The 20,116-nt window shown below is 34.1% G+C and overlaps 1 protein-coding gene across 1 annotated transcript in view; it reads left to right on the top strand.

Moving 5' to 3' along the window:
* cntn5 (contactin 5) overlaps positions 1 to 20,116 on the top strand; it is a 513,272-nt gene that overhangs the window by 423,390 nt on the left and 69,766 nt on the right. Inside the window, exons 16-17 of the mRNA XM_030151777.1 lie at positions 5,541 to 5,699; positions 19,163 to 19,312. Coding sequence (XP_030007637.1) covers positions 5,541 to 5,699; positions 19,163 to 19,312 — 309 coding nt within the window. The remainder of the gene's footprint in view (positions 1 to 5,540; positions 5,700 to 19,162; positions 19,313 to 20,116) is intronic.

Below are 20,116 nucleotides of genomic sequence, written 5' to 3'. Positions count from 1 at the left end.
TGTCAACAGCACGTCAGATGACGCTTCTGAGCCTTACAGTCATGTTGTGTCACCCATGACGGTTGACAGGAAGTGTAGTACCACACTGCATGATGGGAAATGAAGTTATAAACAGGAACGATGCATTTACTAACTTTAGTCCCTACATATCAGTATTCATATATTATTTGTCATTTAAATTTTAAAGAATGATTTACCAAACAATTTTTATGTCCATACTTATAAAGACTTAACTTAAAAAAACATCTCGTCCCAAAAGTCAGCTGTCCTCTGCAGAAAAAACTACCACATCTAGAACCTGTTCTTCCCCACACGTTAATACACTAGATCAGGGGTGTCAAACATGCAGCCCGGGGGCCAAAGGGTCCAGTTCGGCCCCTGGGATGTTTTTGCCAAGTGCAAAAATTCCACAGTCTTGAATTGAATTAAGCAAAAAAAAAAAAAAAAAAAAAATTAGCTTGAATTAAGGAAAAAATCTTGAATTAAGACAAAAAAAAAAAAATCTTCAGTTAAGTAAAAAAAAAAAAAATCTTCAATTAAGCAAAAAAAAATCTACAATTAAGTAAAAAATTTGAATTAAGCCAAAAAAAAGAAATCTTCAATTAAGTTAAAAAAAAAAAAAATCTTGAATTAAGCCAAAAAAAAAAAAAAACAACTTCAGTTAAGCCAAAAAATCTCCAATTTAGCAAACAATCTTGAAGCCAAAAAAAAATCTTCAATTAACTTAAAAAAAAATCTTCAATTAAGCCAAAAAAAAAAAAATCTTCAATTAAGTAAAAAAAATGTAGAATTAACAACTTAATTTTTTTTCTTTGTTTTAGTGCAAAAAATAACATTGAATTATGAAAATACTGACATTTACAAACTATCCTGTAACAAAATGTGAATAACCTGAACACATCTGAACAACCTGAAATGTCTGTAGAAAATTCAGTACAATTTGAACTATTTTCTGCCTGTTCCTCAGTGTTTAGTGTCTTTGTAGATCTGATCCATAATGCACATGTAGAAATGATAAGTTGTGGAATAATATTGTTAAAATTGCACTAAATTTTCTTAAATTTTTTAAATTTAAATTTCAGTTTTTTCAGGTTTTTTTTTTTTTTTTTTGGATAGTTTATAAAAGTAAGGTTTTTTTTTTTACACTAAAACAAAGACAAAAATTTGGAGTTGTCATTATTTATAGGTTATTATGTTATTATTTTTCTGGTCTGGCCCACTTCAGATCAAATTAGCTGAATGTGGCCCCTGAACTAAAATGAGTTTGACACCCCTGCACTATATAATGACATTTATCATTATTGTTTTTTACCCCAGACCCTTGTTAGTAAAGAAACAAATGAATTCAACGTGTCCCAGTACTTTTGTCCGTATAGTGTAACATCAAATGGTCATGTTTTAACAGGAAGTCTGTAATTATTCCAGGCCTGATTGTGCACAAACTAAAACCACATTTCAACTTCCATTCTTTAAATTCCAGCTGTCATTCCATATATTCTTGGTTCCTTCCACATACCCATCCTTCCTCGTCATATTTACTGACTTTCATTTGCGTATATGTACTGTAAAGGGCACAGTCCCTGTTGTCAGGTGCATATTAATCGATAAAATGCTAATCCACCTTTGTGCGCAACCTTCCGACGGCCACTTTTTGGGGACACGTTACATTAGTTTTCATTGTGAGGACCATCTGTCGTCAGCTTTTCATGTACAGCTGTTCTCCCCGGAGCCGGTCGACGCTTGCTGCACTTGCAGATTACGTTTACTTTTGAGGAAAGAGGTAAACATATGTTCGGCTGTATTAGAACACAGGAACATCTAGCACACACTCGTGCTCAGCAGAACTGGCAGACTGCCTCGGAAAACCCAAAAAGAGGACGCTCCAGTATTCCTTAATCAGCATGAAATCCTTGGCAGCTGATTCGTGTCGGGCCGAATCCTCGTTAGGTTTAGTACGTTGGGTTTTTCTCTGTTGTCTGTGGGAAGATAACAACAAGGAATTAAGGCTGTCACCATTCACACACGGCCATGCATCCTTCTTAATGACTGCGCGGTGGCGTCCATTAGTGTTTCTAATGGGAACAATGGAAGATGATGGTGTGGTAGTGTGGACCAGCTGGGACCGAAGCCGTCTCAGGTCATTCTTTAGCCATTCACAGTTAGAATGAACCCACTCCACGTGTTTGTTTTTTGTATTTTGGAGTTGCACTTTGACCCTTTCATGCACGAATTATGAGAACCTTAATCAAGATTTTTTTCCTGAGTGTTTTTATAACTCTTTAGGCATGAAAAAAACAATGTGATTGAAAATTTTCTTATGAAAAATAAATAAATAAAAGTAAAAAAAAATATATATATAGTAATAATAATAATAAAAAAAAAAAAAAAAAAAAAACTCTTAGGAACCTATTTTCATGAAGTTGCAAAAATGTCCACTCAGCTGGACACCACGCATTTAATTTTTGAAGTGAAGAAACATGTATTTACTGATAATTGCGTGAAAACTATAACTATTACACTCAGGGGAGATCTACACAATGTTACCAATTCATGTCAGGAACGATATGTAATGTCTTCAAACTTTAATAAAGATATGTGTAAAAAAAAAAAAAAAAAAAATCCATGAATATACAAGAGAACAGCTGTAAAATAAGTGTCCACTGTAGTGACCAGTATATATGAAAGGGTTAAAGGTACGGGAGACTTTGATGACCAATTTTTCATCAAATCTCAGAAACATAGCCAAAGTAATGCCGGTTATAAATCGAAAGGATGCTGAAAAACTGGTCCATGCTTTTATCTCCAGCAGACTGGACTACTGTAATGCACTCCTTACAGGTCTCCCAAAAAGCACCACAGACAGACTTCAGCTGATTCAGAACTCTGCAGCTAGGTTATTAACCAAAACCAAGAAGAGAGAGCACATTACTCCAGTGTTGGTTTCCCTGCACTGGCTACCGGTAACCTACAGAATTGATTTTCAGATACTACTCCTCACGTATAAAGCTCTAAATGGAACCGGACCAAGTTACATTGCAAACTCACTGATCAATTATGTACAAACTAGAACACTGAGGTCATCAAACGCAGGGTTACTAGCGACTCCCAGAAATATTACAAAGAAAATGGGGGACGCAGCCTTTACTAACTATGCACCAAAGTTATGGAATACAATTCCAAAAGACATTAGAGAAGCCAGTTCACTGAATATATTTAAAACCAAATTAAAAACATTTTTATTCTCATTAGCCTTTGAAAGAAGATAAAAATGGGGTCACAATTCAGGAACCAGGAATGTGCGGTTTTTCATTTTTATTTTATTTTATTGTATTTCTGTTTTTATTTTTTATTTTACTGTTTTTTAAATTTCATCTTATTTCTTGCACTTCAAAAATTCTATGTATAATCAAATATTTTAATGTGCGCTGCTTTTATTTTTATTTTATTGTATTTCTCTCACATTTCATCTCATTTCTTGCACTTCAAAAATTCTATGCATAACTAAATGTATTTTAATATTGTATTTTTTTCAATCAATGTGAAGCACTTTGGGCTACAATTTCTGTATGAAAGGTGCTATACAAATAAAGTTTATTATTATTATTATTATTAAATCTGTAAAACCTCAGTCATATCCTCAGTATCATGAGTCTGTAAGTCTTTCTGTGATTACTCACCTGAATCACATTACGCATTACAGTGAACAGTTTCTTAGTGCCATCCACCATAAACAAACCATTTGTTTACAAACAGAGCCAGGAGGTAACTCAGGCATCTTCAGAATTTTGTCACGACGTGCATTGTGGGAAATGGAGGTTTGCGCAGCCACCTGGCCACGGCAGCTCAGCACAATTAGGGATGCTCCGATACCAATACGAGTATCGGCATCAGCTCCGATACTCAGTGTGTGTACTCGTACTCATAAAAGTAATCCGATACATACACACCGATACCACTTACGGCCGTGTGACATTCACAGTTCAGTGCAGCAGGTACGCGGTGGTGGAATAATGTGTGGGGAGTGTGAAGATTTTTCAAAATAAATGAAGGTGATAAAAGTAACGCTGACTGCAAGTAACGTTACAGACACAGACAGATACGGACGCAGCGTTCTGTCCGTCCTCTGCGTACATTTTATCCGTTTACCAGGTGCTCACGGATGCGTAAACAGAATGAGAATACCACCGGGAGTACGGAGCGGTGCAGACCGCCGCCAGCAGAAGTAAAAATGAAACTTATCGCTCATTTCTCTTTTCTCTACCTGCTGAAGCTAAGCTGTTAAATCTTACCAGTGAAATCGCTGCAATATTAGTATCACATTAGTGTTGCCTCTGTCATCTCCATGTTTGTTGTTACTGACTTTCTTCTTCTTCTTCTTCTCAAAAAACTTTACTTTTCTTCATGGTATTTGTCCAGTATGGTTAATTCAGAGCGGCGCCCCCTGGTGGATTAATTGACAAATGCTCATTCCAACACATTAAATGTCAGTAGCAGCACTTTGTTCCAGTCAGACTAATGACAACGACAATAAAGCACATTTACAAAAGGAACTAACAACTGGAATGGGATTATTAAGCACTCTTATCAGTACTCGGTATCGGCAAGTACTCAAATGTAAGTACTCGTACTCGGTCTGGAAAAAAGTGGTATTGGTGCATCCCTAAGCGCAACCATATGATATTATATGGATGAAACAAACATGATGCAGAAACGGCTGAAATGCAGAAACAGCTGGAGGAATATGCATAGAGGGAAGGGAGCTCCTGCCGTTTCCGCATCGTGTCTGTTCCAGCTGCCGCAGTCAGGTGGTTGCACGAGCCTTCGTTTCCCACAATGCACGTCATGACAAAATTCCAAACATGCCCGAGTGACCTCCTCGCTCTGAATGTAAACACATGGTTTGTTTATGGTGGAGGGCACTAAAAAATTGTTCACTGTAATGTAAAAAAATCAGGTGAGTAAAATCACAGAAAGACTTACAGATTCATGATACTTAGGCTCTGACTGAGGTTTTACAGATTTGATGAAAAATTGGTCACGAAAGTTTCCCTGCAACCCGTTTTAATTCCACCTTAATTTGTTACATCTATAACTAGTTACATCATTACATTTGCACATATAAGGTCAAGACTTCTGACGAACATTTTTCTGAGTACGACATAATTGTTTGTGAGCAGCAGTGGTTGTAATTGTAGTAAAAACTGAAAATATGTCCAAACTTCGAGCCGATTACCTAAAATGTTCAGTTGTTGGTTGAACGGGACAGAGCAGCACAGCTAACAACCTGGAGGGGGTGTGGCCTGAAGTGGCTCATTTGCATTTAAAGGGCCAGCACTCAAAACCACCTTTCTGGTGTCATTCCTCAGAAATAGGGTTGAAGATGGACCTGTGGAGTTGAATTAATGAAGAATTCAGACCCACACAGAGCATTTACAGTTTATGTAGACCACAGGGAGATGTTTGAAAATGAAGAATTCCATTTAAAAAAGTTAAATATCACTCCTTTAAAACACTGTGCCTTGGGTCTTGTCTTTTGCTAGGACCTCCTGGACCCCCTGGAGTGGTCATCGTGGAGGAGATCACAGATACAACCGCCACCCTGTCCTGGACTCGAGGCCTGGACAACCACAGCCCCATCAGCACCTATAATTTACAGGCGCGCAGCCCGTTTTCATTAGGCTGGCAAACCGTCAAAACAGGTAATCAATAAGGAGCAAATTGCAAACTCTATATCTGGGAGGGTAATGTGGCGCCGTATACAAAGGCCCTAATCCTGTTCACAGTCATGTTTGGAGATTGTGAATCAGTCCAAATGAAATGTGGTTCCAGAGACATAATTAAAAAGGGTTGTGCTAAAGTTCATTTATATATGGTCTGGACCACGTCCGACTGCCAAAGTGTCCCATTACTCGTAGAACAGGCTAATAAAAAATCCACAAAGTGTGAGGACGTAAAATTTTATATATAGTCTTTTCCTTCATAACTTTAGGACTGATTTATTAATCCCAAAAATGTTTGTTTGACTGTGAGGTTTTGTAATTTTGTTATTTTATTACTTTTATCACCAAAATAACACATAATATAATGTCAAAACCAGTTAAAGTTGATTATTGATAACTAATTCCTGCTAAAATCGACTGGATTATGTCTCTGGTATTAACGATTTTAATTATAAACCACCTACAGTGAACAGATTCCTGAATGCTGTTTCTGTTATGTATGATTATGCATATGTTTTTTTGTTTTTTTTTAATATATTTAGCACTTTTAATAGGATCAGTTCAGAGTGCTTTGACTGTAAAGGTAAACAGGACACTGATAACTGATAAGTGCAATAGTGTCATCTATAATTAAAAGATTAATCGTTAAAACTTGCATTAAAACTGGGGAAGAACTGTCGCAAATGATAAAAAATGCAGGTAAATATAGAATTATTTTAGAAATAATTACCTAATTTATCAAAAATCAGTAAGATCAATACCCAATCCCAATAAAAGAGGGATAAAAGTTAGAAAATTCATACCATCACGTGACAGAAATAGTTAAAGTGTTAACACATAACAGCGATAAAAGCAATAAAAGAAAGAATGGACCTTAAAAAAAATTAAAGCAATAGGTGTTAAACGCAGTAATGTAGGATAAATTTACTGGTTGGATTAATTTCAAATTGTATCTGTATCTTCCTTGGGACAATATCTACAATGTATGTTCACAGTTTTGAGAAATGTTTTATTTTTGAATTTTTGACAAATTTTTTGAAATATTGAAAATGTGCCTTTATGTATACTGGGCCATATTGTGATGGTTTATAACATGGAAATGCTTACAGATAGCAATATAGTTACTATTGAGCACTGATAGGAAGTCATATATGGACTTTTATTTAGGTCCATGACCTTTGACCTTGAGTGACCTTGAAGGGTGAAACTCAAACTCAAGGTCACCAATAGATTTCAACAATCTTCTCCAAAACGGCTGGTAGGATTTATTTCAAATTTTATATGTTGCTTCCTTTGGACAATGTCTACAAAGTTTGTTCACAGTTTTGACCAATTTAGATTTTTTTGACAATTTTTTTTTAATTATTAAAAATGTGCCTTTACTTATAAGGGTCCATATTTTAATGGTTTATAACATGGAAATGTTTATAGATATCAATATAGTTACTATTGAGCACTGAGAGGAAGTCATACTATATATGGACTTTCATTTGGGTCCATGACCTTTGACCTTGACCAAACTCAAGGTCAGTAATGTCAAGATTTCAACAGTCTTCTCCGAAACAACTGGTCAGATTCATTTCATTTCTTTCTTCGGACATTGTGTAAAAAGTCTGTTCACAGTTTCGAGAAATTTTTATTTTTTAATTTTTTACAATTTTTTCGAAATATTAAAAATGTGCCTTTACTTATAATGGTTCATATTTTGATGGTTTATAACATGGAAATGCTTACAGATATCACTATAGTTACTACTGAGCACTGATAGGAAGTCATATATGGACTTTTATTTGGGTCCATGACCTTCGACCTTGAAGGGTCAAACTCAAGGTCAATAACGTCTAGATTTCAACAATCTTTTCCGAAACTACTGGTCAGATTCATTTTGCATTTTTTGTGTAGCTTCCTTTGGATAGTGTCTACAAAGTGTGTTCACAGTTTTGACAAATTTAGATTTTTGAATTTTTGACAATGTTTTTGAAATATTAAAAATGTGCCTTTATGTATACTGGGCCATATTTTGATGGTTTATAACATGGAAATGCTTACAGATAGCAATATAGTTCCTATTGAGCACTGATAGGAAGTCATATATGGACTTTAATTTGGGCCCATGACCTTTGACCTTGAGTGACCTTGAAGGGTCAAACTCAAGGTCACCAATAGATTTCAACAATCTTCTCCAAAACAGCTTGCAGGATTCATTTCAAATTTTATATGTAGCTTCCTTTGGACAATGTCTACAAAGTATGTTCACAATTTTAACTAATCTTGATTTTCTGACAATTTTTTTTTAATATTAAAAATGTGCCTTTACTTATAATGGTCCGTATTTTAATGGTGTGTAACATGGAAATGCTTACAGATATCAATATAGTTACTATTGAAAACTGATAGGAAGTCATACTACATATGGACTTTCATTTGGGTCCATGACCTTTGACCTTGACCAAACTCAAGGTCAATAATGTCAAGATTTCAACAGTCTTTTCCAAAACAACTGGTCAGATTCATTTCAAATTTTTTTTGTGTGGCTTTCTTCGGACATTGTGTAAAAAGTCTGTTCACAGTTTCGAGAAATTTTTATTTTTGAATTTTTTTTTTACAATTTTTTTTTTATTTTAAAAATGCCCCTTTTACTGATAATAGTCCATATTTTAATGGTTTATAGCATGGAAATGCTTATAGATATCAATATAGTTACCACTGAGCACTGATAGGAAGTCATACTATATGTGGACTTTCATTTGGCTCCATGACCTTTGACCTTGTGTGACTTTGAAGGTTCAAACTCAAGGTCACCAGTATCTAGATTTCAGCAATCTTCTCCGAAACTCCTGGTCAGATTCATTTGAAATTGTATATGTAGCTTCCTTGAGACAATGTCTACAAAGTCTGTTCACAATTTTGAGATATTCGGATTTTTTAACAAATTTTTTGAAATATTACAAATTTGCCGTTATTTATAATGGTCCATATTTTGATGGTTTATAACATAGAAATGCTTACAGATATCAATATACTTATTATTGATCACTGATATGAAGTCATATATGGACTTTAATTTCAATAGTTCAGTTCCCCTCCAGTGAAAGTTCCACCCACTTCTACTGGCAGATTGATGTAATGCATCCAGACCACAGGCCTCTAACATAGAACAAAACCAGACAACCTCACAAATTCAACTTATTTATTCTTGATAGAACATGCCAATGGGATACAGGGACATTGGTTGTATCTTTTGTTTTTTTGGGTTTTTTTTTTTTTTTTGGTCTTACTACAGGTGTGTGCAATAGTGCAGATTTGAATCCAATGAAGATTTTCACAGTAGGTCGATTCAAGATTCAAGAATGTTTGTTGACATTATGTGCACGAAACGGAATTTTTCTTAGGGGTAGTTCTGTCCTACATAAAAATAATATTAATAATAATTGACTACTTGTCAATATGTTACATTAAGGATTGTCTTCTTTTGGGTAGGGTGGGATTGTGGGAGGGCTAAAAAGAAAAATGGAAATCCTTTTTTATCCCATTGGAATGTCACGCCTGTGAAATTACTTCCAATAAAGAAAGTTAATTAAAAAAAATAATAATAACAATAATAATATGATCTGAATGTTGATGTTTTATGTGTCTTTTATACTTCTAGTAACACTTTTTTACGCTGCTTTTTTTTTTTTTTTTTTTTTTTTTTTTTTTTTTTTTTTTTTAGATATTTATGCCGTCAGGGTTTTTCTTTTGTATTTTAGTTTTTTAAACTCTTTTATATACATTATTTACACTTTTTTATGGCACCCAGGACGATTGCATTTTTTTAATTCCGTTGGACCTGTACAGTGGCAATAAAGAAATTCTGTTCTATTCTATTCTATTCTATTCTATTCTATTCTATTCTATTCTATTCTATTCTATTCTATTCTATTGTCAATATAAAACACTTAAGAATATGTATATCAAGACTATAAAATGCATCATATTGTATAAAATATTCATGGCTGGTGCATGTTTTCATTCACAGTCACATTGAGAATAGGCTCATTAGGTTTTTTTTTTTAAGTGTCATCTTAAGTCTATAGTCGATAACCCTTAAACTCTGACCCGGACGTCTGTCCAAGAGGCTGACGTTCACTTTTACCTCTTGTCTTCTCTAAAGGGGCTTAGTAAAAACTCATTTCATCCCGTATCAAATGCCACCGGTTTTGGAAATTATTCAGCATCACTTCAGCCGTCAGTGAGAAATTAACCTTTAAGCCTTTTTGTCATAGACTTTATGCATGTTCATTGAGTGTGTGTGTGTGTGTAAGTTAGTGTGTGTGTATTTGTGTGTGAGTGTGTGTGCAGTTTTTCTGTTGTGAAATGATTCAATGCCTTTTCACTTCACCCTGACAGGAAAACCATCAGTTACTATCAATTAGCATTAAAGCATGAGAGCCCGCTTAGCATTGTGTGTAATCCATCTTAATACGGCGTGTGATGATAATAGCAGAGTTTAAGGTGTGTGATATTGAGTCATCCCCACAGAAAAATAAATCTCACTTTGTATACTCCGCTCTCACATCATGTCTGTTCGACTACATTTAATTCGATAAAACACAATTAGGACTCTGTGATGTATTTGTCGGTGTTGAACTTGTAAAGATTAACATGGGGGGGATTGAGCTTTTAGCCTCTCTCCGTGCAAACAGAGTTATCAGCTATTGTTTGGAGAGCGCCGTGCATGACAGAGGAGTGTGATGGTGCATCGTTTTTCCATGATGGGAACAAACGCTGTGCTGTTTCACCTCCTATGGTCTGCAGAGGAGGTTCATTTGTGACATTGAGATGCTTCCAGTCGGTGTTTGTTTGTTGACGTTGAATCAATATTGACAACATTTGATTGAAGAAACTGCAGTATCGCTGACAGCTACTTGTAATTCTCATTAACCCCTAAAGATACAGAGGGTTTTTTAGTCGTCCATCAGTGTCAAACGTCACATTATGGAGAAAGTTTGCTTAATTTTGATTCCCAATTTGACTTTTGTTTTGTTCAGGGTATCTGCAGGTTTGATGACGCCATATTTATGACTTTATAAGACATTTTTCAAGTGGTGTTCAGTCAAATTTGGTCAATTTTAGACCTTACATTCTGGAAAATAAGAGTATAGCATGCACCATATTTACTGCCTATATTAATACTAGTACTACTACTACTACTACTACTACTACTACTACTACTACTAATATAATACATTTTACTTATAGATGCCTTTTCTGACACTGAGTCACCTTACAGATAAAAGCTGAAATATAATAATATTAATAATATTACTGTTACTAATAATATTACTACTACTACTACTACTACTTACTTACTTATTGTACATTTTACTTATGGATAAAAGCAGAAATATGATAATAATAATATTACTATTACTATTACTACTACTACTACTACTACTACTACTACTACTACTACTACTAATAATAATAATAATAATAATAATAATAACAATAATAATAATAATAATAATAATAATAATAATAATAGTACATTTTACTTATGGAAACTTAAAGCAGAAATATAATAATAATATTACTATTACTAATAATATTACTACTACTACTACTACTACTACTACTACTACTACTACTACTACTAATAATAATAATAATAATAATAATAATAATTATTATTATTATTATTATTATTATTATTGTACATTTTACTTATGGATAAAAGCAGAAATATGATAATAATAATATTACTATTACTACTACTACTACTACTACTACTACTACTAATAATAATAATAATAATAATAGTACATTTTACTTATGGAAACTTGAAATATAATAATAATATTACTATTACTAATAATATTACTACTACTACTAATAATAATAATGATAATAATAATAGTAATAATAGTACATTTTACTCATGGATAAAAGCAGAAATGTAATAATAATGATATTACTAGTACTAATAATATTACTACTACTACTACTACTACTATTACTACTACTACTACTACTACTACTACTACTAATAATAATAATAATAATAATAATAATTAATAGTACATTTTACTTATGGATAAAAGCAGAAATGTCATAATAATATTACTACTACTACTACTACTACTACTACTACTAATAATAATAATAATAATAATAATAATACATTTTACTTATGAATAAAAGCAGAAATATAATAACGTAGTGAACGCAGAAACACCATCATCTTCTACAACATTGAGCCCGTTTACACAACCATAAACATCGGATAACTGGGAGTAATCTGATAATTGCCGTAATCAAATGCAACACATTTACATATTTACATGCACTTCAGAAATCCGATAATCAAAAAACCCTGGTTTACATGTTTCAGTCCATTATTTGATTTCAGATATGACCCACTGGGATGTTCAGAGGCTCCGTAGTTACCATGGCAACACCGTCATCTTCTACAACATTGATTCACCAGTAAAACCCATGGAGTTGGATCGATGACAGTGGATGGACACACTGGGTTTTATGTTTAGTTGTTAATATCTTTGCTAAAAAAGTCACTTTTACTTTTCTGATAAAATAACTCTCAACTTTAATCTGACCTTTAATGAACATCTACTTGATCAGTGAATTAAATATTGGAAAATACATGATTTTCATTGAAAAAAAAAACGTAAAATACAGAGGATAATATTATAATAAATGGTGATAAATAATTTAAAAAAGGTGAAATCTATTCAAAAATTCATTTGGGAACTTCCACAAAGGTAACACTGGGTCTTTATGGGTTCAAGTGTGATGATAGCAGTGGTTCCAAAGGTATTGAACATTCTATAAGTATAGGTGACATCAGATTTAAGGGTTACGCTGCATTACTCCAACCTGATTTTCCACAGTCTCACATTGTGATTTATAATTACGCCGCTCCGTAAGCCTCCCGTATATACTGTGAGAATTGATTGAATTCACTTGGCTCTGTGTAATTACAGTTGTAATGTATGCAAATGTGCTCCAAAGCTGCTCGAAAGCTCTCGTGCAGGCGACAAAAACAACATAACACGCTGGGGTTTAAGGGAAAGTGTGCATCCTCCACCACCTGCTGTAGAAATCTGCCAAGTCACAGCAGATTTGGAGGGGACGCTGGAAGCCCCTACAGTCCAACACAACAAACACAATAGTGATGTTTATTTGCTCTGTGTTTCGGTTGTTTATTTGTAGGTTTTTGTCAGCTCTGGACGCCAGGTTTGAGATGAAACAATAGCTCCGGGGTTAAAGTGTCATCTCCCAGCTTCTATATGCAGGTATAAACAGAGTCAGCGCCGTTACCCTGTGTTTTATATCCTCCGGTTTGTACGGAACAAGAGACTTAAGTCCAGTTTAGACCGCAGATTCACAATAGGATGAAGCTGTTTTAGGGGTTTGCACGGAAACGCTGCAGCTTTTATGGCTCATCTTATCAAAAAAAAAAAAAAAAACGCCAATGGCTGGTTTTAGAACAGATATACTATAAAGCCAATGTGCAGAATTATTATCAGCTGTTCCACGGGTGAAAGGCTCCAGCTGAACTTAATGCCCCGACGATACGTTTGACATACAGTGACATTTACTGCGCATCTGCTAAAAAAGAAAAAAAAAAAAAAGGTTTATCACTCCACACATGCACATTTCAATGCGTATATGTAAGATAAGGGATAAATAACAACAACAAAACACACTTTCATGGAGTCTTTTCATGCTTCCACCTCTGTAGATGGAGGCGATACAACCAGTTTAACCCTTTAACGCCAAACGTGTCATATTTGATACGTGAGTTTTGAACCCTTTACATCACAGTAGTCAAATATGCGGCCCGGGGGCCAAAACCGGCCCGCCAAAGGTTCCAATCTGGCCCGCAAGATGAATTTACAAAACGCAAAATGCAAAAATTACCCTGAAGATGTTAACAGTCAAGGGCATCAAACTACAAAATAATAGCATAATAACCTAAAAATAATGAGAGATAATGTGAGGAAAAATAATGACATCATGCCTCTAAACAATGGCAACACCATTTTTTTCTTTTTGATTTATTACAAAGAATATTAAATTGTGATATCCTTTAACAATAAAATGTCAATAACCTGAACAAATATGAACAACCTGAAATGTCTAAAGAAAAATAAGTGCAATTTTAACAATATTCTGCCTGTTTTGTGTCTTGGTAGATCTGATCTGTAATGCACATGTAGAAATTATAAGTTGAGGCATAATATTGATAAAATTGTACTTATTTTTCTTTAGAAATTTCTTTTTTTTTTTTCAGTTAATCACATCTTTTTTGTTTTGGATAGAAACAGTTTCATCATTTAATGTTATTTTTTGCACTAAAAAATTTGGAGTTGTCATTTTTTATAGGCTATTATGCTATTATTTGACTAGTCCGGCCTGCTGGGGGTCAAACTGGGCTGAATATGGCCCCTAAAAGAAAATGAGTTTGACACCTATGCTCTACATGATCAATGTGATATTTTTTTTCTTGAAAAACCCAATGTATACAATTAGATACATGCAATACACAGATAATCCACCAGGGGGGAGGAATCTGTTCACCAGAGGCCTTTCTAGTGACACTACAAGATTAAATTAATGAGGAAGGAGACAGAACTTTGCCAGTTTTGCAAAGGAATTACCAATTTGTTAGACAGGTTTGTATTTTTATTGGTGTTTATTTATTTAGTTACGGAACAGTGTGTATTGGCATTAATTACAAAGTACAAGATGCGTGCACCAGATTTGGCAGAGAAGCTAATTTCCATTGGTTGTCCTGGACAAACGACCAACATAACAAACATCACTTATATTACAAAATTGTAATATACTGGAAGGAAACTGTTAAACATGACAGATGTAGAAAGTCTGCTCAGATTGAACGGCTTCAGCCAAATACATAAAACGGGCCTTGCATTCTAAAAATACACGAACTTTCCTAGAGCAAGTATAAGATATAAATGATAGAATGAGGAGAGAAAGAAAAAAGAGAGCAAGAATAAATAAATAAATAAATAAATAAATAAGCTAATTGTGCAATTGCAAACCAGATGTAGAAGAAAGTACGAGTAAACTATTGAGCTAAAAAGTTATGTTATCAAACTTGTGTTATATTATGTTTTTGTTTGTTCAACAATAATAATATTTGAGCATTGAGACCCGATGTATCAAACATGATACAAAATTAAAACTCATACACGGAAACTGATATTTGAAAACGTAAATTTGTTTTTTTTTTAAAAGGATCAGTATAGGCTCCAGTTTCAAAGAACTGGAATTTTCTGTCAATGATTTAATGGTTTAATGCAGGATTAACCACCGCTTCACTAAAACAAGAGCTACACACACTTTTTTCTTTTTTTTTTTTTTTCTTTCAGATGATTCATTTTTTTAGCTCACCAGCTGATTGTCCATGACCTACTGTGACGGCAATGAGTCCATCTTCATCTTTTTAGTCTTTGTCGTCTTCATTAGGAATTTCTTCAAACATCTGTTTGTCGGTCTGACAGCTAGTTTTGATCATTGTAAATAGTGTAAATAGAGTATTGATCCTTTGTTTTTGCGTCAACAGTCCAGTTTCTGTAGGGGAGGGAAGCCATTTTGTTTTTACTGTTTTCTCCTGTTTTGATTAATAAGGTTACAAATTGTTGTTCTTTTGTTTGTTAGATAAGGAAGTTTTCTGTTTAAGAGCCATTTTTGTTTGCTGTTTTGGCCATGCCCTCCCTGATGCCTTTTGTTGTGATGGTAAATAATTAATTATTGTATTGGATGTATCGTAGTTGCACTGCCTTTTATTGGAAGCTGGAAGAAGCAGGCAAGCTATTTTATGTTATGCTGTGGTTCCCCTCACCTGGGGTGTAACAGTTTGTTTACAGTTTAAAAAAAAGGGATAAGTGCAACAGCATCACCATCAAATTAAAAAAAAAAAAAAAGTAAAATCAATACAGCTCGCATTAAAACTGAGGAAGAACTGTCTCGGATGATAAATAATGCAGGCAAATGCAGAAATATTGTAGAAATATTTACCGAATTTAACAAAAATCAGCTTGCAGTGTCACTGGAAAGGCCTCTGGTGAATGAATCCCTCCCCCTGGTGGATTATCTGTGTATTGCATGTATCTAATTGTATACATCAGGTTTTTCCAGACAAAAAATATCACACTGATCATGTAGAGGGCTTCAAAACTCATGTATCAAATATGATACATTCAGTGTTATAGGGTTAAAGTGACTTAAGTTACGTCTTGTGTGTTTCATTTCAGATCTATTGTTATTGTGTACAGAGGAACATGATAACATTTGTGACACTTTCCAAATACTGTTGGACCTGGCAGGAGACATAAAAAAACATACATGTGCCGAGTTCATATGTTGTCTTTTTTTCTTACCGGTTTGTTGCTGAAAGTTTGTTTGCAATTCTTTCAATTCAGTTTTTTTTTTTTTTTTTTTTTTTTTTTTGTGACCCAGTTTAAATCTGCAGCTCATCTGTGGGTCACAACCCAGTTTTTGGAATAGATGTGCTATGCTATAAAACTTCTTCAGAAAAAGAATGGAGAAATTCTCAAGTATCTCTGTTTTGGGTTTCTGCTATTGCATCACCTCTAGAAATCCGGCGACCATTTTCCTCATTCATATTTCAAGACATAACAAATTATATACAGGAACAAAAAGCCTGGAAATGTGGGAGGTAGAAGAGAAACTGTACACCATGTGGTTTCATTGCGTTGGTTTTCACAGTTGCAAGTAGCTTCATGTTTGGTAAATTGAGCTTTAACCCTTTAACAACTACAATCTCTCCGGTGCTACATTTTGCTCTTTATAGTATTTAAATTAGTGTAACTCCTGAACTGTTTGGACTATCCACAAAATTCAAGTGGCATTGGAAAGCTGAGATCCTGACCTTTACGACACTATGTAACACTTTACGGTAGCAATGTGGGACTCTATTATAAGTAGAAAGGAACTGTTTCAGAAAAAAATCAAAATCTTACCAAGTGTGTTTTTCTCATTTCTAGTCCAAATAAGAAATAAAATAAGATATAATAAAATAAATAATAAATAAAATAAAATAAGACAAAATCACCTAAAGAGTAACTTTTCAGTGAGATATAAGAACTGATTTTTTGACAATAGATCTTGAAAATCTTATTTCAAGAAATCTTACCAAGATAATTTTCACTTGTTCCATTGGTAGATTTTTATTTTTATTTATTATTTATTTTTTTGCTTAATTCAAGCTAAAATATCTTGTATTATTTTTTTTAACTTGTTTTTAGAGGGGCATATTTACTAGTGCACATAAACAAAAAAACACCTGGAAATACAAAAAATATGAAGTCAGAATATGGATACTGAATAATCAAGAGCAAAAAGCATGTTTGAGCAGTTGTAAAATTGTTGAAAGTTTATTTCTGCAATCTCAGAAAGTTTCAGTATGGACATTTATAGTTGTTTCTGCTATGTATGTATGTATGTATGTATGTATTTATTTATTTATACATGCTAAAAACTTAAAAAGTGTTTTAAACATTTATTATTTATAAAAAATGATAATTAATGGCCACATATTGAAAGTTAAGTTCCTCCTGAAAACAAAGGTACAAAAGAATTGGCTAAAAAGACATTTTCTGACACTTTCATTGCAAAGAAAACATGAAGACACCTTGGTGGCTTGTTGTAATGGTCGTCGTAAAAGGGTATGGCTTTCTGGAAATCATGAAAAATACCTAAATCACCAAATTAAGGTCATTCCTTTGGAGAACTTTCTTCCTGAACAATAATTCAGAATGTCCCTGTTTGTGTTTAATAATATATTAATTGTAAATGTCTTTCTGCAGTTCATATGTGGCCTGTTATAATGGCAGTTCTAAAAGAGTTAAAGTCATCAAGTTACTGTATTTTTAAGAATATATTGTATCTTGTTTGAATTAACCCTTTCATGCATGAATTATGAGAACCTTAGTTGAGTTTTTTTGTTTTGTTTTTTGGTTTTGTTTTGTTTTTTGAGTGTTTTTTTTTTTTTTTTGAGTGTTTTTATTCCTCCTTAGGCATGAAAAAAATCAATGAGATTGAGGGTTTTTTTCATAGATTTACAAAAATGTCCACTCAGCTACACCATGAATTTTATTATTGAAGCAAAGAAACATGTATTTAAAACCCAATATGATAAAGTGATATGAAAACAGTGAAATGAAACCATGTTTAATGCAGCTAATCTGATGTTTTCTCACATTTTAACATATTCTAATACTAGTTATTACTCACTTCATGGAGATAATATGCAAAAAATAACTATTAACAATTGATTTCCGCTCAAGAACCAATCAACAACAGCGAAGTTACAGTAATGGTATGAATTGCAGTTTATGAGATGATGCATAAGTGTCCACTGTGTTGGTTGATATGGAACTAAAACAACTAAACCCATGAATATACAAGAGAACAGCTGGAGAATAACTGTCCACTGTAGTGACCACTATGCATGAAAGGGTTAATGACTGTGTGGTTTCTGCTGCAAATGCATTTCTACCGTATTTATGTGCTTTTTGCAGGAGGTCATCATTTATCCATCAAAGCGTACTCGCATTTACCGTAGAGCAGTGGTTTCCAACCTTTTTTGGCTCGTGACCCCATTTTAACGTCACAAATTTCTGGCGACCCCAGAAATTCAAAACTGAGATTTTTTTTTTTTTTTTTTGCTAAAATTAATTTGCTTCTGATCATGTAATAGTTTGCTATACTATGTTGCAAATAAACATTAATTTTAGATGACATTTAGTCTGTACAATGTATATCATTATGGATGGAGGCAGAAAAGCCAGGTGTAGATTACTGCACAAAGTGAGAATTTGATTTTCCTTGGTCAGGATATGTACAGTCAGTCCAGCTTGGATTTACAAGACTGACAATTAATACTGAACAAACAAGAACTCAAACTATGAATTATGAAAGAGCTGCAGCATCTGAAACTGACCACAATGAACATTTGAAAGATAAACGGAACCACAGTGCTTCAGTTTCAGCTTCACAGTTTGTCTTTTATATATTATGATTGTCTCTACCAACTCAACATATATTTTTTATAGTAAGTTTTTTTTATTTTATTTTTAGCAATTTTTTAGAAATTTCAGGCGACCTCATTTGAATTCCAGGTGACCCCACATCAGGTCCCGACCCCAAGGTTGAAAAACTGTGCCATAGCGTATGTTGTAACCCCTGATTATACACACGTGCCGGGGGCTACGACATGTCCCATGATGCAAGAGTCAGGTTTTACACCAGACGGGGTCATGTGACCTTTAGGAAAAGAAAGGATCCACATGTTCAGCTGAGCGAAACGAAACAGTACAATGTGATGCAACGTCACAGTGTGGTGTTTGTCACCAGTTGATAAAATACACATGCACCCCTTTTGTCTGCAGACCCCGACCCCGTCACAGGGGACATGGAGTCGGCCATGGCGGTGGAACTCAACCCGTGGGTGGAATATGAGTTCAGAGTGGTGGCCAGCAACGCCATCGGGACCGGAGACCCCAGTGCACCTTCCAGAGGGGTTAGGACCAAAGAAGCAGGTAAACCCCACCCCCACCCCACCCACTGGTCATTCACTGATCAATATTCACCACATTCCAGTCAAATTTTAACCCTTTATCGGGCAAGTGACTATTTTTGGTCATTTCTGCATACATTGTAAGATAGTAACAGCAACAGTTATATTGAGTCAACAATCTCAGGTCCAATGTGGTCTTCAGGGTCTGTAAGGTCCACCTCTGCATGAACAGAGTGGACCTGCTTTGTTAGGTACCATGAAGTAATGGTACTAATGTAAGGAATGATGTTCAAAGAGATAATGTGGACATTTGTTCTAGAAGTGATGTTCTAATGTTCTAAAATACATGTTCCTAGCACCTTTCATGTGTTATTCTTGTATTTTTTGTATTTACTTCTTGGATTTTTTTTTTTTTTTTTACCACTTATGGGTATGGACCCAAATATGGTAACTTCCTTAACCTTGATTTCCTACATAACAATAAAAAAGGTGAAAAATGTCACAAAAGTAATAAAGTTTTGTTAGGTCCTCCAATAACACACTAAGGTTGAAATTTTGAATTTCAGAGTATTTCTATGAATGAACTGTAAAGGTTAAATAAGGTTAGATGTGGATGATGACAGGTGTCTGGATCAGCACTTATGTTGGTCTAATGTTCAAAAAGTGAAGTTCTAATGTTCTAAAATGCACATTCCTTTCATCTTACATGTGTTTTTCTTGTATTTTTATTAGGGCTGTCAAAATTTACGCATTAATGCGGACAGTTAATCCATCATCATGATTAATCCGATTAAAAAGTTTAACACATTTAACCCATCAGCAGAAG

This window comes from Sphaeramia orbicularis, chromosome 13 (genome assembly GCF_902148855.1).
Source record: "Sphaeramia orbicularis chromosome 13, fSphaOr1.1, whole genome shotgun sequence".
NCBI classification, from domain to species: domain Eukaryota; kingdom Metazoa; phylum Chordata; class Actinopteri; order Kurtiformes; family Apogonidae; genus Sphaeramia; species Sphaeramia orbicularis.
The sequence above is the reverse complement of the archived record's forward strand: the minus strand, read 5'-3'. Positions and strand labels throughout refer to the sequence as shown.